Genomic DNA, 26,095 nt, shown 5'->3' on the forward strand with positions numbered 1-26,095 from the left:
GGTTCAAATCCCAGCTCCATCAATTGCCAGCTGGGTGACTTTGGGCAAGTCACTTCAATCAATCAGTCATATTTACTGAGCGCTTACTGTGTGCAGAGCACTGTACTAAGCGCTTGGGAAGTACAAGTTGGCAACATAAAGAGACAGTCCCTACCCAACAGTGGGCGCACAGTCTTCACCTCTCTGTGCCTCAGTTCCCTCATCTGAAAAATGGGGATGAAGACTGTGAGCCCCCCGTGGGACAACTTGATCACCTTGTAACCTCCCCAGCGCTTAGAACACTGCTTTGCCCATAGTAAGCGCTTAATAAATGCCATCATCATTATTATTATTATTATTCTACCATATTAATTCAAGCACTTCTCCTAGAAGCAGTGTGGCCCAGTGGAAAGATCCCGGGCTTTGGAGTCAGAGGCCATGGGTTCAAATCCCGGCTCCGCCACTTGTCAGCTGGGTGAATTTGGGCAAGTCACTTCACTTCTCTGGGCCTCAGTTCCCTCATCTGTAAAATGGGGATTAAGATTGTGAGCCCCATGTGGGACAACCCGATCGCCTCGTATCCCCCCAGCGCTTAGAACAGTGCCTTGCACATAGTAAACGCTTAACAAATGCCATCATTATAGGAGAAGCAGTGTGGCTAGGAGAATCAATCAATCAATCAATCAATCAATCGTATTTATTGACCACTTACTATGTGCAGAGCACTGTACTAAGCGCTTGGGAAGTACAAATTGGCAACACATAGAGACAGTCCCTACCCAACAGTGGGCTCACAGTCTAAAAGGGGGAGACAGAGAACAGAACCAAACATACCAACAAAATAGGAGAAGCAGCGTGGCTAGGAGAAGCAGCGTGGCTCAGTGGAAAGAGCACGGGCTTGGGAGTCAGAGGTCATGGGTTCGAACGCTGGCTCTGCCACTTATCGGCTGTATGACTTTGGGCAAGTCACTTAACTTCTCTGTGCCTCAGTTCCCTCATCTGTAAAATGGGGATGAAGGCTGTGAGCCCCCCGTGGGACAACCTGATCACCTTGTATCCCCCCCAGCACTTAGAACAGTGCTTTGCACATAGTAAGTGCTTAATAAATGCCATCATCATCATCATCATCATTCTCCTAGCCCGCCTTGATTACCGAATCAGCCTCCTTGCTGGCCTCCCTGCCTCCCGTCTCTCCCCACTCCAGTCCATACTTCATTCTGCTGCCCCGATCACTGTTCTACAAAAACGTTCAGGCCATGTTTTCCCCACTCAAGCACCTCACTGCTCTCTTCCAACCCGGCCGACATACTTCTCTCTTCTAATACCAACCTCGATCTCGTCTCCCTCACCGCCGATCTTTCTTTCAATCGTATTTATTGAGCGCTTACTGTGTGCAGAGCACTGTAGTAAGCGCTTGGGAAGTCCAAGTCGGCAACATATAGAGACGGTCCCTACCCGACAACGGGCTCACAGTCTAGAAGGGGGAGACAGACAACAAAACGAAACACGTGGACAGGTGTCAAGTCGTCGGAACAAATAGAATTAAAGCTAAATACACACTCTCACGTGATCTAAATACGTGATCTCTCACTCACCTCCTGCCTCCAGCCTCCAATGCCCTCCCATTTCAACTCCGACAGACAATGCCTCTCCCCCTCTTCAAAGTCTTATTTAAGGCACACCTCCTTCAAGAGGCCTTCCCTGATTAAACCCTCATTTCTTCTCCTCCCCTTCCCTTCTGTGTCACTTCTGCCCTGGGATTTGCCCCCTTTATCCATCCCTCTCTCAGCCCCACAGCACCTGTGTCCATATCTGTAATTCATTTATTTTCTTATGGACACTTGCCTCCGCTCTACAACACGAGCTCGTTGTGGGCAAGGAACGTGCTTTATCGGACTCTCCCAAGCGTTTAGTCCAGTGCGCTGCCCGTATCATCATCATCATCAATCGTATTTATTGAGCGCTTACTATGTGCAGAGCACTGTACTAAGCGCTTGGGAAGTACAAATCGGCAACACATAGAGACAGTCCCTACCCAACAGTGGGCTCACAGTCTAAAAGGGGGAGACAGAGAACAAAACCAAACATACTAACAAAATAAAATGAATAGAATAGACGTACAAATAAAATAAATAAATAATAGAGTAAAAAATATGTACAAACATATATACATAAAGGAGGTAAGATGGGGGGGATGGAGAGGGGGACGAGAGGGAGAGGAAGGAAGGGGCTCAGTCTGGGAAGGCCTGTAGTAAGCACTTGATAAATATGATTGTTTCCCCCTTCTAGACTGTGAGCCCACTGTTGGGTAGGGACTGTCTCTATATGTTGCCAACTTGTACTTCCCAAGCGCTTAGTCCAGTGCTCTGCACACAGTAAGCACTCAATAAATACGACTGATTGATTGATTGATTGGAGTTGTATCATAATAGCGTTCATTCATTCGTATGCACCTGTATATATGTATATATGTTTGTACATATTTGTTACTCTATTTATTTATTTTACTTGTACATATCTATTCTATTTATTTTATTTTGTTAGTATGTTTGGTTTTGTTCTCTGTCTCCCCCTTTTAGACTGTGAGCCCACTGTTGGGTAGGGACTGTCTCTATATGTTGCCAACTTGGACTTCCCAAGCGCTTAGTCCAGTGCTCTGCACACAGTAAGCGTTCAATAAATACGATCGACTGATTGATTGTTTGGAGTTGTATCATAATAGCGTTCATTCATTCGGATGCACCTGTATATCTGTATATATGTTTGTACATATTTGTTACTCTATTTATTTTACTTGTACATATCTATTCTATTTATTTTACTTTGTTAGTATGTTTGGTTTTGTTCTCTGTCTCCCCCTTTTAGACTGTGAGCCCACTGTTGGGCAGGGACTGTCTCTATATGTTGCCAACTTGTACTTCCCAAGCGCTTAGTCCAGTGCTCTGCACACAGTAAGCGCTCAATCCGATTGATGATGATGATGACTGTACAGCACTGTACTAAGCGCTTGGGAGAGGCCAATGCAACAATAAGCACATTCCCTGCCCACAGCGGGCTTACAGTTTAGAGGGGGAGACGGACATTAATGGAAATAAAGAATTTCTTAATGAAGGATGCCTTCCGGGAGGGATGAAAGCATTCATTCATTCAATCGTATTTATTGAGCGCTTACCGTGTGCAGAGCACTGTACTAAGCGCTAGGGAAGTACAAGTTGGCGGCAGTCCTGTCAGTCATGCTTAAGGGGCAGAGATCGTGGGCACGGAGATACTCACACTGCACCCACTCTCCCCGGGGGCTGCCTCGTGGGAGACGGGGAACTCAAGGAGAATGGGACGGAGCGGGGCACGGCAAAACAAACCAAAACCACCGCTTCCAAAAAATGCAAGCAAGCCCGGGGCCTTCTCCTGGGAGGAGACGCTTTTTCCCCTCTTTAACCGCAAGTTTCAAGCGCTTAGTACAGTGCTCTGCACATAGTAAGCGCTCAATAAATACGATTGATGATGAAGTTTCTGAAAAATGCTCTTCCCGGGCCCGAAAATGATCATCGTTGGGGCATTTGTTAAGTGCTTACTATTCATTCATTCAATCGTACTTACTGAGCGCTTACTGTGTGCAGAGCACTGGACTAAGCGCTTGGGAAGTACAAGTTGGCAACATTGTAGAGACGGTCCCTACCCAACAGCGGGCTCACAGTCTAGAAAGGGGAGACGAACAACAAAACATATTAACAATGTAAAATAAATAGAATAAATATGTACCATGCACTGTGCTGCAAGCTGGGGGAGATAGGAGAGAAAAAGCGTGGCTCAGTGGAAAGAGCTTGGGCTTGGGAATCGGCGGTCATGGGTTCTAATCCCGGCTCCGCCACTTAATCAGCTGTGTGACTTTGGGCAAGTCACTTAGCTTTTCTGGGCCTCAGTTACCTCATCTGTAAAATGGGGATTAAGACCGTGAGCCCCATGTGGGACAACCTGATTACCTTGTATCTTCTCCAGCAAACAGTGCTTGGCACATAGTAAGCACTTAATACCAAAATTATTATTATTAATCCAGCTCTGCCACCTGGCTGCTATGTGACCATGGTGAAGTCACTTCAGTTCTCTGGGCCTCAGTTTCCCCATCTGTAAGTCCTCCTCTCCCCCACTCAGACTGTGACCCATGTGGGCCAGGGCCTGTGTCCAACCCTGATTACTTGGTTATCTACCCCAATGCTTAGCACTGTGCTGGGCACCTAGCAAGTGCTTAATGAGTAATATATATATACATATATGTATGTATAGAGAAGCAGCGTGGCTCAGTGGAAAGAGCCCGGGCTTTGGAGTCAGAGGTCATGGGTTTGAATCCCAGCTCTGCCACGTCTGCTGTGTGACCATGGGCAAGTCACTTAACTTCTCTGAGCCTCAGTTACCTCATCTGTAAAATGGGGATTAAGACTGTGAGCCCCACGTGGGACAACCTGATCACTTTGTATCCCCCCATGCACTTAGAACAGTGCTTTGCACATAGTAAGTGCTTAACAAATGCCAATATTATTATTATATATGTTTGTACATATGTATTACTCTATTTATCTATTATTATTATTTATTTATTTTACTTGCACATATTTATTCTATTTATTTTATTTTGTTAATATGTTTTGTTCTGTTGTCTGTCTCCCCCTTCCAGACTGTGAGCCCGCTGTTGGGTAGGGACCGTCTCTTTATGTCACTAACTTGTACTACCCAAGCACTTAGTACAGTGCTCTGCACACAGTAAGTGCTCAATAAATACAATTGAATGAATGAATGAGTATCGTAAATAACTACTCACCATTTTTAAAGCTTTTGTTTGAGAACCTGGAAACCTTCCGCATTGTGATTGAGGGGGGAAGGAGTCCTTACTAAACACAGTTAGGCGGCAGAGCAGTTACATATGAGTCACTGTCCTTTCTAATTCAAAGATGACACCCCTGACGAGCGAGCATGTGAGAGAGCCAATGTGGGATCCACAGTCCGAGCCTCACTGGGCACCCAAAAAGGTGGCCCCTTAGAGAAGCAGCACGGCCTATAGCGGAAAGAACCTAGATTCAAATCCCAGCTCCGCCCCTTGTCTGCTGGGTGACCCTGGGCGAGTCACTTCACTTCTCTGGGCCTCATCTGGAAAAGGGGGATTGAGACTGTGAGCCCCACGTGGGACAGGGACCATGTCCAATCTGATCAGCTTGTTTCTAGCCCAGCGTTTACAACAGTTCTCGGCACATAGGAAGCGCTTAACAAACGCCACCATTATTACTGTTGCTGTGAACGTTGTCCCCACCTGCGAAGCCCGTCTCCTCCAAGAGGCCAAGATCCGCCCTTTCCTCTCCATCCACACCGCTACCCTTCTCGTTCAAGCTCTCATCCTATCCCGTCTGGACTACTGCATCAGCCTTCTCTCTGATCTCCCATCCTCGTGTCTCTCCCCACTTCAGTCCATACTTCATGCTGCTGCCCGGATTGTCTTTGTCCAGAAACGCTCTGGGCATGTTACTCCCCTCCTCAAAAATCTCCAGTGGCTACCAATCAATCTGCGCATCAGGCAGAAACTCCTCACCCTGGGCTTCAAGGCTGTCCATCCATCCCCTCGCCCGCTCCTACCTCACCTCCCTTCTCTCCTTCTCCAGCCCAGCCCGCACCCTCCGCTCCTCCGCCGCTAATCTCTTCCCCGGGCCTCGTGCTCGCCTGTCCCGCCATCGACCCCCGGCCCACATCCTCCCCCGGGCCTGGAATGCCCTCCCTCTGCCCATCCGCCAAGCTCGCTCTCTTCCTCCCTTCAAGGCCCTACTGAGAGCTCACCTCCTCCAGGAGGCCTTCCCAGACTGAGCCCCTTCCTTCCTCTCCCCCTCGTCCCCCTCTCCATCCCCCTCATCTTACCTCCTTCCCTTCCCCACAGCACCTGTATATATGTATGTACATATTTGTTACTCTATTTATTTATTTATTTTACTTGTACATATCTATTCTATTTATTTTATTTTGTTAGTATGATTGGTTTTGTTCTCTGTCTCCCCCTTTTAGACTGTGAGCCCACTGTTGGGTAGGGACTGTCTATATGTTGCCAACTTGTACTTCCCAAGAGCTTAGTACAGTGCTCTGCACACAGTAAGCGCTCAATAAATACGATTGATGATGATGAAGAGGCTTCCCCCAGCTAAGCCCTCATTTCCTCTTCTCCCACTCCCTTCTTCATCGCTTATTGCACTCACTCCCTTTATTCACCCCTCCCTCAGCCCCCCGGGGCCCTTCTGTACATACGTGTCACTGATTTTTTGATATCATTTCCCATCCCTCTCCAAACGGCATGCTCGCTGTGTCTACACTGTACCCTCCCAACGCACTCATTACGGTGCCGTGTCTGCAGTGAGCGCTCAATAAATACGACTGATCGATTGATTGATCTGTAGCACCTGGCTTCCTGGTGGCAGTTCAGCCGGTCTGTCTTCAGCAACTGTTTGCCAGTTTCCAGCAAATCGGAGCAAATCGGAGCGTGGTTAAAATTTCGTGGCTTTCCCTCCTTCGCTCTTCCCCCTGCCTCACCGCAGGCTCAGAAATTATTTCATTTCTGCTGGGAGTCGGCGACAAAATCGCGCCCTGAGGGACACGGAGCGTTTCAATACGCTCCTCTCCCTCTCCAAAGCATAAAAAAAAAAGATCATGGAGAACACTCAATCTCAACTGATCGTACGAGAAACACACACACATCAGATCAAGGAGCCAAAAAACCACAGTGAATAGAAACATTTTGGCCTATTTGCCAACTGACGGCAAAAAATCCAGGCATAGTGTGACCTCGGGAGGCTCACCGACAGACTGATTTAAGGGAAACAGCGGAAGGTGCAAAGCTGAGGAGGTGGAGGATCTTAATTTTAGAGTTTATTCTTAGTTCAAGTAACAAAAAACCAAACGAAAGTTCACGGATTTTAAAAATTACTTTTTTGCCCCCATTTCACAATTTTTTTCCCCCAGAAATCCGGCAGGTGAAATCCATTTTCCAAAAAAATGGTGTTTGTTTATTGTCCTTTCAAGAGTTTATCTGGCGCTCCTTTGCGCTGGATTACTCAAGGGGGAAATCACAGATATCGCTCACACATTACTGCCAAAAGAAAACGTCAACATACGAAAGATAAAGTGTTTCGCGCTGGTTTCTGATATTGAGTAATAAATACAAAAAAATTCCCACCTGGGAGAAATGTTTGCCACAAATGTTACATTCAAAAGGTTTCTCACCTAGAAAAGGAGAGAGAAAAAAGGGAGAGGTAGAGAGAGAGAGAGAGAGAGAGCGAGAGAGAACATGTCACTTCAACAGCAGCAATACTGAAATTTTTAAACTGAAACTTCTGAAAAAACATTAAGGGCGTTAAAGAAAACCAACACTAATTCTTTCAACTGGATAATAAAGGGAAAACTACTTTTTCATACACGCTCTAGCACTTTGAAAGTTAGTATAAGCTGTAAAAAAACCGAATTCTTGCCTTTTCTCACAGTTCCCACCTGTATACTCTTTTCCAGCGTTCAGTGCAGTGCTCTGCATGCAGTAAGCGTTTAAAACTAATAAAAAGAAGACTAATTCTGAAATGAAGGGCAATTGTGCTCAGGCACCGTGCCCTCATACATCAATCACACAGACCGGCAGCCCAAAATGATCTTTTCCTTTTCCCCTAAACTGCCACGACACCACTTTAAGGCTACTGTGTTTTGAACCAGAAATCTGTCCATCACGCTCGTTGTGGGCAGGGGATGTGCCTATCGTATTGTCCCCTCCCAAGCGCTCAGTACAGTGCTCTGCACACAGAAAGAGCTCAATAAATACGACTGAATGAATATGCGGCTTAGGATTTTGAGCTTCCTCTTGTCTACCAGCCCACTGTTGGGTAGGGACTGTCTCTATATGTTGCCAACTTGTACTTCCCAAGCGCTTAGTACAGTGCTCTGCACACAGTAAGCGCTCAATAAATACGACTGATTGATTGACTGATTCTCCACAGCATCTGCATATATGTATATATTTTTGTACATATTTATTACTCTATTTATTTATTTTACTTGTACATATCTATTCTATTTATTTTATTTTGTTAGTATGTTTGGTTTTGTTCTCTGTCTCCCCCTTTTAGACTGTGAGCCCACTGTTGGGTAGGAACATATTTATTACTCTATTTATTTATTTATTTTACTTGTACATATCTATTCTATTTATTTTATTTTGTTAGTATGTTTGGTTTTGTTCTCTGTCTCCCCCTTTTAGACTGTGAGCCCACTGTTGGGTAGGGACATATTTATTACTCTATTTATTTATTTATTTATTTATTTATTTTACTTGTACATATCTATTCTATTTACTTTATTTTGTTAGCATGTTTGGTTTTGTTCTCTGTCTCCCCCTTTTAGACTGTGAGCCCACTGTTGGGTAGGGACCGTCTCTATATGTTGCCAACTTGGACTTCCCAAGCGCTTAGTACAGTGCTCTGCACACAGTAAGCGCTCAATAAATACGATTGATTGATTGATTGATTCCCCACAGCATCTGTATATATGTATATATTTTTGTACATATTTATTACTCTATTTATTTTACTTGTACATATCTATTCTATTTATTTTATTTTGTTAGTATGTTTTGTTTTGTTCTCTGTCTCCCCCTTCTAGACTGTGAGCCCACTGTTGGGTAGGGACTGTCTCTACGTGTTACCAATTTGTATTTCCCAAGCACTTAGTACAGTGCTCTGCACACAGTAAGCGCTCAATAAATACGATTGATTGATTGATTACCACGAATGTGGTAGCATAAACGCGTAGAAACAATCGGCCCGGAGGCCCGTGCCCCGTCGCTCCCTGAAGATGTGTCCCCAAAAGCGTACCAATAAAAATGGTGATACTAATAATTATGATAATATTGGTATTTGTTAAGCGCTTACTGTGTCACGGTTCCCTTAGCTTTATGAGATGCTGCTCTGAGGGTAAAGTTTCTTTACAGTCATTTTGGCCCTTTGGTTTATTTTTTATTTTCATAGTATGGGTTAAGCGCTTACCATGTGCCAAGCACTGTACTAAGCTCTGGAAGAGAGGCACGCTTATCAGGTAAGACATGATCCACGTCCCGCTTGGGGATCCTAGTCTTAACCCAGCTGGTGTTTTCTACCTGTCGGCGGTACCTATTGAGCACTCACTGTGTGCAGAGCACTGTACTGTTACTCTATTTATTACTATTTATTACTCTATTTTATTTGTACGTAGTTATTCTAATTATTTTATTTTGTTAATATTAATTAATTAATGATGGCATTTATTAAGCGCTTACTATGTGCAAAGCACTGTTCTAAGCGCTGGGGAGGTTACAAGGGGATCAGGTTGTCCCACGGGGGGCTCCCAGTCTTAATCCCCATTTTCCAGATGAGGTCACTGAGGCCCAGAGAAGTGAAGTGACTTGCCCAAGGTCACACAGCAGACATGTGGCGGAGCCGGGATTCGAACCCCTGACCTCTGACTCCAAAGCCCGGGCTCTTTCCACTGAGCCACGCGGCTTCTCTTAATATGTTTTGTTGTCTGTCTCCCCCTTCTAGACTGTGAGCCCACTTTTGGGTAGGGACCGTCTCTAGATGTTGCCAACTTGGACTTCCCAAGCGCTTAGTACAGTGCTCTGCACACAGTAAGCGCTCAGTAAACACGACTGAATGAACGAATGAACCCCCGTTTTACAGATGAGGGGACTGTGGCCCAGTGAAGTGACTGGCCCAAGGTCACACAGTCGACAAGAGTGGCGGAGCTGGGATTAGAACCCAGAGCCTCTCTGTTGTCGGGCTCCCTTCAGCGCTCGAAAATTACGCTCCGTCCACAGTATTTATTGGGCACCTCTGGTGTGCAGAGCTCCGTACTAAGTGCTTGCCAATGCATCAATCAATCAATCAATTGTATTTATTGAGCGCTGACTGTGTGCAGAGCACTGTACTAAGCGCTTGGGAAGTACAAGTTGGCAACATCTAGAGACGGTCCCGACCCAACAGTGGGCTCACAGTCTAGAAGGGGGAGACAGAGAACAAAACAAAACATATTAACAAAATAAAATAAATAGATATGTACAAGTAAAATAAATAAATAGAGTAATAATAAATAGAGTAACAGAGTGATCGTTCTTGGCATCACTGATCAATAATGTGGGCCAGAGGAAACTGTAGTTGAGTTCCCTACGCTGAGAAGCAGCGTGACTCAGTGGAAAGAGCCCGGGCTTCGGAGTCAGAAGTCATGGGTTCAAATCCCGGCTCCGCCACTTGTCAGCTGCGTGACTTTGGGCAAGTCACTTCACTTCTCTGTGCCTCGGTTCCCTCATCTGTAAAATGAGGATTAAGACTGTGAGCCCGTCGTGGGACAACCTGATCGCCTTGTAACTAACTATCCCAGCGGTTAGAACAGCGGTTGGCACATAGTATGCGCTTAACAAATACCATTAATATTATTACTATTATTATTATTGAAGCTGACTCCTAAGTGGCCATCATTACCATTATTATTACCACTGTTATTATTATTATTAGTGAAGCTGACTCCTAAGTGGCAGAGGGGCTGCACAGCAGGGAAGTTGTAGTTCCTTTTGCATTTTTGAGGGTGCTCTAGTCGAATAATAACAATAATAATAACTGTGGTATTTGTTAAGCGTTCACTATGCGCCAAGCACTGCACCAAGCGCTGGGGTGGCTACAAGCAAACCGGGTTGGACGCAGTCCCTGTCCCACGTCTCAGTCCCCATTTTGCAGATGAGGAAACTGAGGCCCAGAAGTGAAGGGACTTGCCTAAGGTCGCCCAGCAGACAAGTGGCAGAGCTGGGATTAGAACCCAGGACCTCCTGATTCCCGGGCCCGTGCTGCGTCAACTGAACTAAGCTCATTGTGGACTGAGAATGTGCCTGTTTATTGTTAGGCTGGACTCTCCCAGGAGCTTAGTACAGTGCTCTGCACACGGTAAGAACTCAATAATCATTCATTCATTCAATCGTATTTATTGAGCGCTTACTGTGTGCAGAGCACTGTGCTAAGCGCTTGGGAAGTACAATTGGCAACATACAGAGACGGTCCCTACCCAACAGCGGGCTCACAGTCTAGAAGGGGGAGGCAGGCAACAAAACAAAACATATTAACAAAAAATAAATAGAATAAGTATGACTGAATGAATGAAAATACCGTTTCAAGATGCTGAGCAATTCTGAAAGAATCTGAAACCCCCTGCGTTTTTTTTTTTTTTTATGGCATTTGCCAAGCGCTTACTATAGTGCCAGGCTCTGTACTAAGCACTGGGGTAGGTACAAGGTAATCAAGTTGGACTCCCCCTCCTCCCCATCCCCACCGCCTTAGCTCCTTCCCCTCCCCACAGCACCTGTATATATGTTTGTACGTATTTATTACTCTATTTATTAATTTTACTTGTACATATTTATTCTCTTTATTTTATTTTGTTAATATGTTCTGTTTTGTTGTCTGCCTCCCTCTTCCTAGACTGTGAGCCCGCTGTTGGGTAGGGACGGTCTCTAGATGTTGCCGACTTGGACTTCCCAAGCGCTTAGTCCAGTGCTCTGCACGCCGTAAGCGCTCAATAAATACGGCTGAATGAATGAATGACTCGGTCCCCGTCCCCCATGGGGTTCACCCCCTTAATCACACTGGGGAAGCAGTGTGGCTCACTGGAAAGAGCCCGGGCTTTGGAGTCAGAGGTCACGGGTTCGAGTCCCGACTCCGCCACATGTCCGCTGTGTGACCTTGGGCAAGTCGCTTCACTTCTCTGAGCCTCAGTTCCCTCCTCTGTAAAATGGGGATGAAGACTGTGAGCCCCACGTGGGACAACTTGATCACCTTGTATCCCCCCCAGCGCTTAGAACAGTGCTCTGCACATAGTAGGCGCTTAACAAATGCCATTATTAATTAATTAATTAATCAATCCCCGTTTTCCAGATGAGGTCACCGCGGTCCAGGGAAGCGAAATGACTCGTCCAAGGTCACGCGGCAAACCAGTGGCGGAGCAGGGTTGAGAACGAGATCCCTGTGACTCGGGCCCGTGCTCTATCCACGGGGACACGCTGTTTCTCTTCTGGCCCCCGTCCGTCAGACCGCTATACGAGGGCACAAATATAGCACGTTCATGCAACTTGGAGCCTAATATGCTAAAAAATAAATAAAATCCACAGACGAAGGGCTTGTCGGGGCGGCCGCAACGCTTCCTCTCTATCTGGGGTCCCCGAAGCCGAGCGAGGGGTCGGTCGCGGTGGGAGACGACAACGAACAGATATGGACGCGATGTTTTAGGGAGGAATTGCCTTCCTGATTGTATAGCTGGCAACATTCATTCATTCATTCAATTAATTGTATTTATTGAGCGCTTACTATGTGCAGAGCACTGGACTAAGCACTGTACTATAGAGACGGCCCCTACCCAACAGTGGGCTCACACTAGAATGTGTCGGCGTTCATCATCATCATCATCATCAATCGTATTTATTGAGCGCTTACTATGTGCAGAGCACTGGACTAAGCGCTTGGGACGTACAAATTGGCAACATATAGAGACAGTCCCTACCCAACAGTGGGCTCACAGTCTAAAAGGGGAAGACAGAGAACAAAACCAAACATACTAACAAAATAAAATAAATAGAATAGATATGTACAAGTAAAATAAATAAATAGAGTAATAAATATGTACAAACATATATACAGGTGCTGTGGGGAAGGAAAGGAGGTAAGAAGGGGGGGATGGAGAGGGGGACGAGGGGGAGAGGAAGGAAGGGGCTCAGTCTGGGAAGGCCTCCTGGAGGCCTTCATCATCATCAATCGTATTTATTGAGCGCTTACTGTGTGCAGAGCACTGTACTAAGCGCTTGGGAAGTACAAGTTGGCAACATATAAAGACAGTCCCTACCCAACGGTGGGCTCACAGTCTAAAAGACTGATGAAACTTCTACGACCGGCCTTTATTTGAAAGGATAACAGTGCTCGGCACATACTAAGCGCATAACGAATACCAATATTATTATTATTACTATAAAAAAAGGGAAAACCCGCCTGAAAACGGCATCCACGACGACAACTTCCGAGGGACCCCTGAAAAGGCTCACAAGTGGTGAAATGCCCAACATTATTTAAATTACGTCTGGGGGCGGATTTTTTTTTTTTGCCACGGCCAAGACGGTGTGACTATCGCCATCCCCGATGGTATTTACTGAGCGCTTCCCGGGTGCAGACACTGTAATGAGCGCTTGTCGTAATGACGCGCTTTCAGAGTAAAAGCCGCTTCATTTCTGCCCTCAGGGAAAACCCCCAAATCCGGCTTTTCCCGTTTAAACCGGGGTCACCCTCGGGAAAACTCCAAGCACAGAGACGCCTGAAACACCCAGGGCCGGAAAGGAAGGTTAAAATAGGCCTCGCGTCCTGCCTCTGGTTTGGACTCCCTCGACATTATTAATAACAATAATAATGGCATTTATTAAGCGCTTACTCCGTGCAAAGCACTGTTCTAAGCGCTCTTCTCCCTCCGTATCCGACAGCCCACCGCTCTCCCCACCTTGGAATATTTCCCGGGCTCCGCCGGAGGAGGCGAGTCTTACACCGCTGCTTCGGGAGCCACGTTCTTTGGCCGGGTGGAAAATAAAACGGATCGACCTTTTCGGAAGGGGAACAGAGAGGTGAATTTCAGGCTCGGTTGAGGTGTGGTGACCGTGAGAAAACAAAAATGGGAATGCTCCGCTACTACGGTGGAAAAAGTGATTCGAACCCGATCCCTTCTAACGCAGCGGATCTCAAGCTTTTTAAGACTTAAGCGAATGGAAAAAGTCATTCTTCACGACTTCTCGAAACGTCGAAAGTGTTTCTGGATAATCGTTTTAATGATGCTGACGGTACTAATGCCAGTATACTATATATACTATATATATAGTATATATAGTATACATAGTATATACTATATATATAGTATATAGCATGTATACACTATATATACTATGTATAGCATATAGTACATATATACTATATATACTATATTACTATATATATAGTATATAGTATATATACACTATATACACTATACACCATACACTATACTATACATGTATATAGTATATGCTATATATACTATATACACTATATAGTATATACTATATATATATATAGTATGTAGCATATATACACTATATGTACTATATAGATAGTATATAGTATATATATACTACATACTATGTATATAGTATATACTATATATACCATACATACTATATATAGCATATATAGTATATACTATATATAGTATGCAGTATATATACACTATATGTACTATATATACGGTATATAGTATATATAGTATATATATATACTATATACTGTATATATAGTATATAGTATATATAGTATATATATACTATATTACTATATATAGTATATAGCATGTATATACTATATTACTATATATAGTATATAGCATATATACAATATATATACTATATACTATATATAGTATATATAGTATATACATGCTATATACTATATATAGTATATATTATATGTATACTATATTACTATATATAGTATATAGTATATATACACTATATATACTATATACTATATATATAGTATATAGTATATGTATACTATATATACTATATTACTATTTGATGCTATTCATTCAATCGCATTTACTGAGCGCTTACTGCGTGCAGAGCACTGTACTAAGCGCTTGCACTGTACTAAGTGCTATTGTTGCCTGTCTACTTGGTTTTTTTTTGTTGTCTGTCTCCCCGCTTCTAGACTGTGAGCCCGTTGTTCATTCATTCATTCACTCAATCGTATTTATTGAGCGCTTACTGTGTGCAGAGCACCGTACTAGGCGCTTGGGAAGTACAAGTCGGCAACATATAGAGCCGGTCCCTCCCCAACAGTGGGCTCACAGTCTAGAAGACTGTTGGGTAGGGACCGTCTCTGTGGCCGAACTGTTCTTCCCAAGCGCTTAGTACGGTGTTCTGCACGCAGTAAGTGCCCAATAAATCCAGTGAATGAACGAATAATAATAACAATAGCAATAATAGCATTTGTTAAGCACTATTCTAGGAGCCACGTGGGGCTCACAGTCTAAGGAGAGGGAACAGGTATGGGACCCCCCTTTTTACAGACGGGGGAACTGAGGCACAGAGAAGTTAAGTGGCATGCCCAAGGTCACACAGCTGACCCTTCACTGCGGGATAAAAGTGAACACATCATAGCACTTTAAAGAATAACTTGGGACAAGGGTGCAATGGAAACATCTACTAACCACTTAAAAAACAAAAAACGAACAAAAAAAATCACTAAATGTTTTCCACATGAAATGCAAGAATGAAATCTACATCAATAATAATAACGGTATTTGTTGTCGTTGTTGTTGATGGCATGTATTAAGCGCTTACTATGTGCAAAGCACTGTTCTGAGCGCTGGGGAGGTTACAAGGTGATCATGTTGTCCCACAGTCTTCATCCCCATTTTACAGATGAGGGAACTGAGGCCCAGAGAAGTGAAGCGACTTGCCCAGAGTCACCCAGCTGACAAGCGGCGGAGCGGGGAGACTTGTAATGTGCTACCGATGTGCCAAGCACTGTTCTAAGCACTGGGGTAGACACAAGATAATCAGGTGGGACGCAGTCCCTGTCCCTCTTAGGGCTCGCCCCCTGAAGCCCCATTTTGCAGATGCGGTAACTGAGGGCCGGAGAAGTGACTCGCCCAGGGTCACACAGCAGATACGTGGCAGAGCTGGCATTGGAACCCGGGTCCTCTGACGCCCAGGCCCGGGCTCTAACCACTGAACCACGCTGCTCTTCCCAAGCCATGAAAGGCCAATGGAAAAGAGCATTAGTTTGGGGGGTTTTTTTCTTTTAAGTTTTTGCATCTGCTAATACGGAAAAGAAACCCAATGGTCGGGAGAGGGGAGCGAAGTTCAAGTCCCGCCACCTTTGAATGGTCCAGACACCTTGCAATCAATCAATCAATCAATCAATCGTATTTATTGAGCGCTTACTATGTGCAGAGCACTGTACTAAGCACTTGGGAAGTACAAATTGGCAACACATAGAGACAGTCCCTACCCAACAGTGGGCTCACAGTCTAGAAGATAATCTCTTCAAGAAGTAGGAGCTCTTCGGACCAAAAAACCCGACTGGGCAAGCGCCGTCAGAATATCTGCCTCTTTTTTTAATGGTATTCGCTAATAATAATAATGATGAATGATCATGACGGCGTTTGTTAAGCGCTTACTACGTGCCAGGCGCCGTACTAAGAGCTGGGGAGGAGACGAGCAAATTAGATTGGGCACGGTCCTTGGGCTCACAGGCTTAAACCCCGTGGCTCAGTGGAAAGAGCCCGGCTTTGGAGTCAGAGGTCATGGGTTCAAATCCCGGCTCCGCCAACTGTCAGCTGGGTGATGTTGGGCAAGTCGCTTCACTTCTCTGGGCCTCAGTTCCCTCATCTGCGAGATGGGGATGAAGACTGTGAGCCCCCCAGGGGACAACCTGATCACCTTGTATCCTCCCTAGCGCTTAGAACAGTGCTTTGCGCATAGCAAGCGCTTAATAAATGCCATCGTTATTGTTATTATTATTCTAGATGAGGTCACTGAGGACCAGAGAAGTGACGTGACCTGCCTAAGGTCGCACAGCAGAAAAGTGGCGGATCTGGGATTTGAACCCGGGCTCTATCCCCGGTTCCTTCTCTCGGAGCTCTGTTAAGTGCTCACTGCGCGTCATCATCATCAATCGTATTTATTGAGCGCTTACTGTGTGCAGAGCACTGTACTAAGCGCTTGGGAAGCACAAATTGGCAACATATGGCGACAGTCCCTACCCAACAGCGGGCTCACAGTCTAAAAGGGACGGAGAAGAAAAGGAAGACACTGTCCTAAGCGCCGGGGTAGGTGGAAATGAATCGGGTCGGTCGGAGTCCCCGTCCCGCGTGGGGCTCCCGGTCTGGGGTGGGGGAAGAACGGGGGATCCCCATTTTACAGCTGGGGAGAGTGAGGCCCAGAGAAGGGGCGGGTCACGGGCCGGACACGTGGCGGGGCCTGGATTGGAACCCGGGTCCTTCCACCTCCCCCGGGCCCGCGAGAGGGAAACGAGGGTACCTGTATGAGACCGTTTGTGCAGCTCCAAGTTGCTCGGGTGCTTGAAAAGTTTCCCGCACAACTGGCAGGTGTACTGTCTCTGAGCGGCCGGGGCCGAGGTCCGCTCGCCGGGCAGGACGGCGTCCTGGCCGTCCCCCGCGCCTTCGGCCGAAGCCCGGCGCGGGCCCCCCGGACGCGGGGGGTCCCCGCCGTCTCTCCCGTCGGGGCCGCGGGGCCCGGCCTCCTCCTCCCCCTCCGCGGCGTCCCGGCCGCCGGCCGCCCCGTCCCCCGGCCGGGGTCCGGCCGACTCCTGGGCCCGCAGGAAATTCAGCTTCTTCAGGTGGACGGCTTTCTTCAGCCTCATCTGCCGGGCGGGCGGCGGGGCCGGCTCGCCCCCGTCGGAGGGCAGGGGGTCGCCGGGCTCCGGGACGGAGGCCGGGGGAGCGGCGGGGCGGGGGGGCGTCTCCCCCGGCGGCTGCCGGGGGGCTCTCCGGGCGTCGGGTTTGGACGACTGCCCGCTGTAAAAGGTCCGCAGTTTGTGGTGGTAACCGCCGTCCGCCCCGGCGGGGGCTCCCCTCTGCCCCCGCGCCGGGCGGCCGGACCCCGGGGCGGGGGGCCGGCGGGCCTCCGGGCCTCCGGCCGCCCGGCCGGCGCCGTCCTCCTCCTCGGCGGGCGGGACCCCCGGGACGGGGGAGGCCCGGCCGCGGGGCTCCCGGGGGGCCGCCGGCCGGGGCGAACGTCTGGCACAGGGTCAGCACGTTCTGCACCTGCAGGCACTGCGCTATCTCCAGCACGGCCTGGACGTTGTCCTGGGTCAGGTCGAGGTGGGAGGTGTACATGAAGTCCAGGATCTGCCCTATGCCGCCCACGTTTTTGATATCCAGGTGAAAGACGTCGTTCTTCTGGCCGGGAGAGTTCTGAAACAGGGTCCTGGTGAGAGACACGAGATCGGTTTACCCGGCTGAGGCCCTCGGCTCGGTCGGCGGCCTTGGCTTATTCCCCCAACCCACACAATCACACTACTAATTAAATACTGAAGGCCATCATTTAATAATGATGCCATTTGATAGCATTTGGGCATGCCATCATTTCATAATGACGGCATTTATTACGCGCTTACTATGTGCGAAGCACTGGCTTTCTCGGCGCTTACTATGTGTCAGGCACCGGTAGATATTAGTGATTACGGCATTTGTTAAGCGCTTCCTATGTGCCAGGCACTGTACATTAAGCGCTGGGGTGGATACAAGAGAAGCAGCGCGGCTCAGTGGAAAGAGCCCGGGCTTTGGAGCCAGAGGTCATGGGTTCAAATCCCGGCTCCGCCAACCGTCAGCTCCGTGACTTTGGGCAAGTCGCTTCACTTCTCTGGGCCTCAGTTGCCTCATCTGTAAAAGGGGGATTAATTATTATGATGAGGATGGCATTCATTAAGCGCTTACTATGTGCAAAGCGCCGTCCTAAGCGCTGGGGAGGTTACAAGGGGATCGGGTTGTCTCACAGTCTTAATCCCCATTTTACAGAAGAGGGAACTGAGGCACAGAGAAGTACAGTGACTTGCCCAAAGTCACACAGCTGACAATTGGTGGAGCCGGGATTTGAACCCATGGCCTCTGACTCCAAAGCCCTGGCTCTTTCCACTGAGCCTAAGACTGTGAGCCCCCCCGTGGGACAACCCGATCATCTTGTAACCTCCCCAGCGCTTAGAACAGTGCTTTGCACATAGTAAGCTCAATAAATGTCATTATTATTATTATTATTATTATTATTATTATTACAACACACAAATCGGATTGGATGCAGTCCCTTGTCCCACACGAGGCTCGCTGCCTTAATCCCCATTTTACAGATGGGGTAACTGAGGCACAGTGGCAAGCAACACGTCCTCTAATTCAGCTGTACTGGACTCTCCCAAGCTCTAAGTACAGTGCTCTTCACGTAGTAAGTGCTCAACAAATACCACTGACTGATCAACAGAAGCCTAGAAAAATGACGAAACTCTGCTCTCTACGTGTGCGAAGAACTGAAAAAGCCTCCATAAACTGGAGCACAAATCCCCTGAGCAGGCACCGAAAAATCAGACTATTATTATTAATAATAATGATAATGGCATTTATGAAGCGCTTACTATGTGCAAAGCACTGTTCTAAGCGCTGGGGAGGTTACGAGGTGATCAGGTTGTCCCACGGGGGGCTCACAGTCTTCATCCCCATTTTACAGATGAGGGAACTGAGGCCCAGGGAAGTGAAGTGACTTGCCCAGAGTCACACAGCTGACAAGTGGCGGCGCCGGGAGATTAAGAGATACTTCAACGCTTCAAACTTCTCTCCCAGTGCACAAATGCAAAACTCAATGATTATAGGGTTAATTCCACCAACATGTGCCAGTTGGATAAATCGGACTTGATTTTTATTCACTGAAGATCGGCCCCGGACACCCGCTAAAATATAGCTCTCATTCATGAAAATAATAATAATAATAATGGCATTTGTTAAGCACTTGCTATGTGTGAAGCGCTGTTCTAAGCGCTGGGGGGGGGATACAAGGTGATTGGATTCTCCCATGTTGGGCTCACAGTCTTCATCCCCATTTTACAGATGAGGCTAAAAGACTGTGAGCCCACTGTTGGGCAGGGACTGTCTCTATATGTTGCCAATTTGTACTTCCCAAGCGCTTAGTACAGTGCTCTGCACACAGTAAGCACTCAATAAATACGATTGATGATGATGATGATGTTGGGTAGGGACTGTCTCTATATGTTGCCAACTTGTACTTCCCAAGCGCTTAGTACAGTGCTCTGCACACAGTAAGCACTCAATAAATACGATTGATGATGATGATGATGATGTTGGGTAGGGACCGTCTCTATGTGTGGCCAACTTGTACTACCCAAGCGCTTAGTACAGTGCTCTGCACACAGTAAGCGCTCAGGCTTAGTGGAAAGAGCCCGGGCTTTGGAGTCAGAGGTCATGGGTTCGAATTCCGGCTCTGCCACACTGCTGTGTGACCTTGGGCAAGTCACTTCACTTCTTGGAGCCTCAGTTCCCTCATCTGTAAAATGGGGATGAAGACTGTGAGCCCCATGTGGGAAAACCTGATCACTCTGTATCCTCCCCAGCGCTTAGAACAGTGCTTTGCACATAGTAAGCGCTTAACAAACGCCATCAAAAAAAATACGATTGAATGAATATGTATATATGTTTGTACATATTTATTACTCTATTTGTTTTATTTGTACATATTTATTCTATTTATTTTATTTTGTTAATATGTTTTGTGTCACTGTTTGTCTCCCCCTTCTAGACTGTGAGTCCGTTGTTGGGTAGGGACCGTCTCTATATGTTGCCAACTTGTACTTTCCAAGTGCTTAGTACAGTGCTCCGAACACAGTAAGCGCTCAATAAATACAATTGAATGAATGAATGAATATGTATATATGTTTGTACGTATTTATTACTCTATTTATTTTACTTGTACATACTTATTCTATTCATTTAATTTTGTTAATATGTTTTGTTTTGTTGCCTGTCTCCCCCTTCTAGACTGTGAGCCCGTTGTTGGGTAGGGACCATCTCAATATGTTGCCAACTTGGACTTCCCAAACGTTTAGTCCAGTGCTCTGCACACAGTAAGAGCTCAATAAATATGATTGAATGAATGAATGAATGAAAGCTAATCAGGTTGGACACAGTCCCTGTCCCACGTGGGGCTCACAGTCTCAATCCCCATTCTACAGATGAAGTAACTGAGGCCCAGAGAAGTGAAGTGACACGCCCAAGGTCACAGAGCAGACAAGTTGGGGAGCCAGGACTGGAACCCAGGACCTCTGAGTCCCAGGCCCCTGTTCTACCCACTAAACCACCCTGCTTCACAACACTTGTGCTCCCGCTCTAGGCAAACCAGGCTCCAATCTCGGCACGAAAGACATGATTCTGCTTTCCATTCTGCCTGTCTCCAAATAATATAATAATAATAATACTTTCATTCACTCATTCAATTGTATTTATTGAGCGCTTACTGTGTGCAGAGCACTGTACTAAGCGCTTGGGAAGTCCAAGTTGGCAACATACAGAGACGGTCCCTACCCAACAGCAGGCTCACGTCTAGAGGGGGCAGACGGACAACAAAACAAAACATATTAACAAAGTAAAATAAATAGAATAAACATGTACAAATAAAATAGAGTAATAAATACGTACAAACATGGATTCATTCATTCAATCGTATTTATTGAGCGCTGTGGGCGGAGCGCTGTACTAAGCACTTGGGAAGTATAAATCGGCAACATATAGAGATGGTCCCTACCCAACAATCACATCTATTGAGCGCTTACTGTGTGCAGAGCACTGTACTAAGCGCTTGGGAAGTACAAGTTGGCAACATATAGAGACGGTCCCTACCCAACAGCGGGCTCACAGTCTAGATGGGGGAGACAGACAACAAAACAAAGCATATTAACAAAGTAAGATAAATAGAATAAATATGTACAAATAAAATAAATACGTACAAACATGGATTCATTCATTCAGGCGCATTTATTGAGCGCTGTGTGCGGAGCACTGTGTGCGGAGAACAGTACTAAGTGCTTGGGAAGTACAAATCGGCAACATATAGAGACGGTCCCTACCCAACAATGGGCTCTCACTCATTCAATTGTATTTATTGAGCGCTTACTGTATGCAGAGCACTGTACTAAGCGCTTGGGAAGTCCAAGTTGGCAACATTATAGAGTGGGCTCTCAGTCAAGAAGGGGGAGACAGACAACAAAACAAGTAGACAGGTGTCAATACCATCAAAATAAATAGAATTACAGCAATATACACATCATTAATAATAGAGAGTTAAGTGCTTCTCCTGCACCAGGCCCCATACTAAGCGCAGAGGTTGCCAACTTGTACTTCCCAAGCGCTTAGTACAGTGCTCGGCACACAGTAAGCGCTCAATAAATACGATTGACTGATTGACTGATTGACTTGTACTTCCCAAGCGCTTAGTACAGTGCTCGGCACACAGTAAGCGCTCAATACGATTGAATGAATGAATGAATACGAGCTAATTGGGTTGGACCCAGTCGCGTAGGGTTCACAGGCTCAATCCCCATTTGGCGGATGGGGTAACTGAGGCCCAGAGAAGCGAAGCGACTTCATCATTTGCTAAGAGCTCAAAGGGGGATGGATGGATGGATGGAAGGCGGGGGTTGATGGATTTTTTGTCTACCCCACCTCATGGAGACCCCTTGGGGTTGGCTTCGGGGACTTGTGGTCACCAAGTCGACCCTAAAGTCAGCTATTACTTCATTACAGATAAAGTATTTATCTGTATTTATATTTATTACAGATATTACAGACTGAGCCCCCTCCTTCCTCTCCCCCTCCCCATCCCCCCCGCCCTACCTCCTTCCCCTCCCCACTGCACCTGTATATATGTTTGTACAGCTCTATTACTCTATTTATTTTGCTTGTACATATTTACTATTCTATTTATTTTATTTGTATATATGTATTTGTATATATGTTTGTACATATTTATTACTCCCACTGTTGGGTAGGGACTGTCTCTATATGTTGCCAATTTGTACCTCCCAAGCGCTTAGTACGGTGCTCTGCACACAGTAAGCGCTCAATAAATATGATTGATGATGATGATTACTCTATTTTATTTGTGCATATTTATTCTATTTATTTTATTTCGTTAATATGTTTTGTTTTGTTGCCTGCCTCCCCCTTCTAGACTGTGAGCCCGCTGTTGGGTAGGGACCGTCTCTATACGTTGCCGACTTGTAATAATAATAGTAATGATGGCATTTATTAAGCGCTTACTATGTGCAAAGCACTGTTCTAAACGCTGGGGAGGTTACAAGGTGATCAGGTCATTCATTCATTTATTCATTCAATCATATTTATTGAGCGCTTACTGTGTGCAGAGCACTGGACTAGCCGCTTGGGAAGTCCAAGTTGGCAACATATAGAGATGGTCCCTACCCAACAGCGGGCTCACAGTCTAGAAGGGGGAGACAGACAACAAAACAAAACATATTAACAAAATAAAATAAATAGAATCAATCAATCAATCCATCAATCGTATTTATTGAGTGCTTACTGTGTGCAGAGCACTGTACTAAGCGCTTGGGAAGTACAAGTTGGCAACATATAGAGACAGTCCCTACCCAACAGTGGGCTCACAGTCTAGAAGAATAAATACGTACAAGCAAAATAAATACATAAATAGAGTAATAAATACGTACAAACATGGACTCATTCATTCAATTGTATTTATTGAGCGCTGTGTGCGGAGCACTGCACTAAGTGCTTGGGAAGTACAAATCGGCAACATATAGAGATGATCCCTACCCAACAATGGGCTCTCATTCATTCATTCGCATTTATTGAGCGCTTACTGTGTGCAGAGCACTGTACTAAGTGCTTGGGAAGTACAAGTTGGCAACATATAGAGACGGTCCCTACCCAATGGCAGGCTCACAGTCTAAAAGGGGGAGACAGACAACAAAACAAAACATATTAACAAAATAAAACAGAATATGTACAAGTAAAATAATAGAGTAATAAATACGTACAAACATATATACACATATACAGGTGCTGTGGGGACGGGAAGCGCTTAGTACAGTGCTCTGCACACAGTAAGCGCTCAATAAATGCGATCGAATGAAGGGAAGGAGCTAAGGCAGGGGGGATGGAGATGGGGAGGAGGGTGCCCTGTACATAGTAAGCGCTCAATAAATACGATTGAATGAAGGGAAGGAGCTAAGGCAGGAGGGATGGAGATGGGGAGGCGGGTGCCCTGCACACAGTAAGTGCTCAATAAATACGATTGAATGAAGGGAAGGAGCTAAGGCAGGGGGGATGGAGAAGGGGAGGAGGGTGCCCTGCACACAGTAAGCGTTCAATAAATACGATTGAATGAAGGGAAGGAGCTAAGGCAGGGGGGATGGAGAGGGGGAGGAGGGTGCCCTGCACACAGTAAGTGCTCAGTAAATATGACTGAAGGAAGGGTAGGAGCTAAGGAAGGGGGGATGGAGAGGGGGAGGAGGGGGAGAGGAAGGAGGGGGCTCACAATCTTAATCCCCATTTTCCAGATGAGGGAACCGAGGCCCAGAGAAGTGAAGTGACTTGCCCCAAGCCGCACAGCTGACAATTGGCGGAGCGGGGATTTGAACCCGCGACCTCGGACTCCAAAGCCCGGGCTCTTTCCACGGAGCCCCGCTGTGGTACCTCCCAAGCGCTTAGAGCGGTGCTCTGCACACAGGAAGCGCTCCCTAAATCCATCGATCGTATGTACTTACGATGACTATTAATCGTACTGATTTATTGATTCAATGGCGTACGGCTGAATGAATGAACGAGCGGTCCCAACCCGCTGCGGGGGGGGGGGCCTACCTGAAGTAGTGGCTGAAGGCGGCGAGGACGTTTTTGTGGGCTTTGAAGCAGACTCCCTTGACGACCAGCATGCAGTCGCAGAGAAGGCCCTGAATCCGCTGCTCGTGGAGCTGCTGCAGGAGGTGACAGCTGTGGCTGGCCACGGGGTCCATGGTCCCCGCCGCTCACCTGGCCCGGCACCCCGACGGCCGTCGCGCACAGCCCCGCTGCCCGGCGCCCATCGCCAACCTCCAGAAGACAAGGCAAAAACACGCTCCCGTCAGGGAGGCGGCCCGGCCGAGACCGAGGAGCTCCGTTCTAGCCCGTCAGCCGGGGGACCTCGGACTAATAATAATGACGAGGGCGTTTATTAAGCCCTTACTATCAATCCGTCGTATTTATTGAGCGCTTACTGTGGGCAGAGCACCGGACTGAGCGCTTGGGAAGTACAAGTTGGCAACATCTTGAGCGCTGACTGTGTGTAGAGCACTGGACTAAGCGCTTGGGAAGTACGAGTTGGCAACATATAGAGACAGTCCCTACCCAACAGTGGGCTCACAGTCTAAAAGGGGGAGACAGAGAACAAAACCAAACATACTAACAAAATAAAATAAATAGAATAGATATGTACAAGTAAAATAGAGTAATAAATACGTACAAACATATATACATATATATATATATACATATATATATACATATATACAGTAGAAATATTCTACTACCTAACTTTCAAGTCCCAGAAGACGCCGTCAGAAGACTGAAAAATGCTAAAATCGGTAGAGGTGGAGGGGATGTTTCTTTTTGCCAGCCCGCCTCGGAAAATCTTGCAGGCCAAAAGTCAGCTACAAAGACTGTGAGCCCACTGTTGGGTAGGGACCTGTGTGTTGCCGACTTGTACTTCCCAAGCGCTTAGTACAGTGCTCTGCACACACACACAGTAAGCCCTCAATAAATACGAGTGACTGATTGATTGATTTACTCCCTCTCCTCCTCTTCTTCCTTTTCTTCATCCACCTCCATTGCGGCACCCTCTAAAACCATACCATGAGCACCTACCTAGACGGTTAGCTGTGGCGAGTGTATATATGTTCGTATGTATTCATTACTCTATTTATTTATTTATTTATACATATTTATTCTATTCATTTTATTTTGTTAATATGTTTTGTTCTCTGTCTCCCGCTTCTAGACTGTGAGCCCATTGTTGGGAAGGGACCATCTCTATATGTTGCCGATTTGCACTTCCCAAGCGCTTAGTACAGTGCTCTGCACACAGTAAGCGCTTAATAAATACGATTGAATGAATGAATCCATGTTGTACTCTATTTTATTTGTACATATTTATTCTATTTATTTTATTTTGTTAATATGTTTTGTTGTCTGCCTCCCCCTTCTAGACTGTGAGCCCATTGTTGGGTAGGGACCATCTCTATATGTTGCTGACTTGTACTTCCCAAGCGCTTAGTACAGTGCTCCACACACAGCGCTCAATAAATACGATTGAATGAATGAATCCATGTTTGTACGTATCTATTACTCTATTTGTGCATATTTATTCTATTTATTTTATTTGGTTAATATGTTTTGTTTTGTTCTCTGTCTCCCCCTTCTAGGCTGTGACCCCGCT

The 26,095-nt window shown here is 46.4% G+C and overlaps 1 protein-coding gene across 1 annotated transcript in view; it reads right to left on the reverse strand.

The window, feature by feature from the left end:
• Nucleotides 1-26,095, reverse strand: part of ZBTB49 (zinc finger and BTB domain containing 49) — a 54,096-nt gene that overhangs the window by 22,455 nt on the left and 5,546 nt on the right. The window contains 4 exon segments of the mRNA XM_038744929.1: nucleotides 7,181-7,227; nucleotides 17,114-17,610; nucleotides 17,726-18,022; nucleotides 24,487-24,714. Coding sequence (XP_038600857.1) covers nucleotides 7,181-7,227; nucleotides 17,114-17,610; nucleotides 17,726-18,022; nucleotides 24,487-24,638 — 993 coding nt within the window. The 5' untranslated portion in view covers nucleotides 24,639-24,714.

The sequence above is a fragment of the Tachyglossus aculeatus genome, chromosome 4 (assembly GCF_015852505.1).
Source record: "Tachyglossus aculeatus isolate mTacAcu1 chromosome 4, mTacAcu1.pri, whole genome shotgun sequence".
NCBI lineage: Eukaryota > Metazoa > Chordata > Mammalia > Monotremata > Tachyglossidae > Tachyglossus > Tachyglossus aculeatus.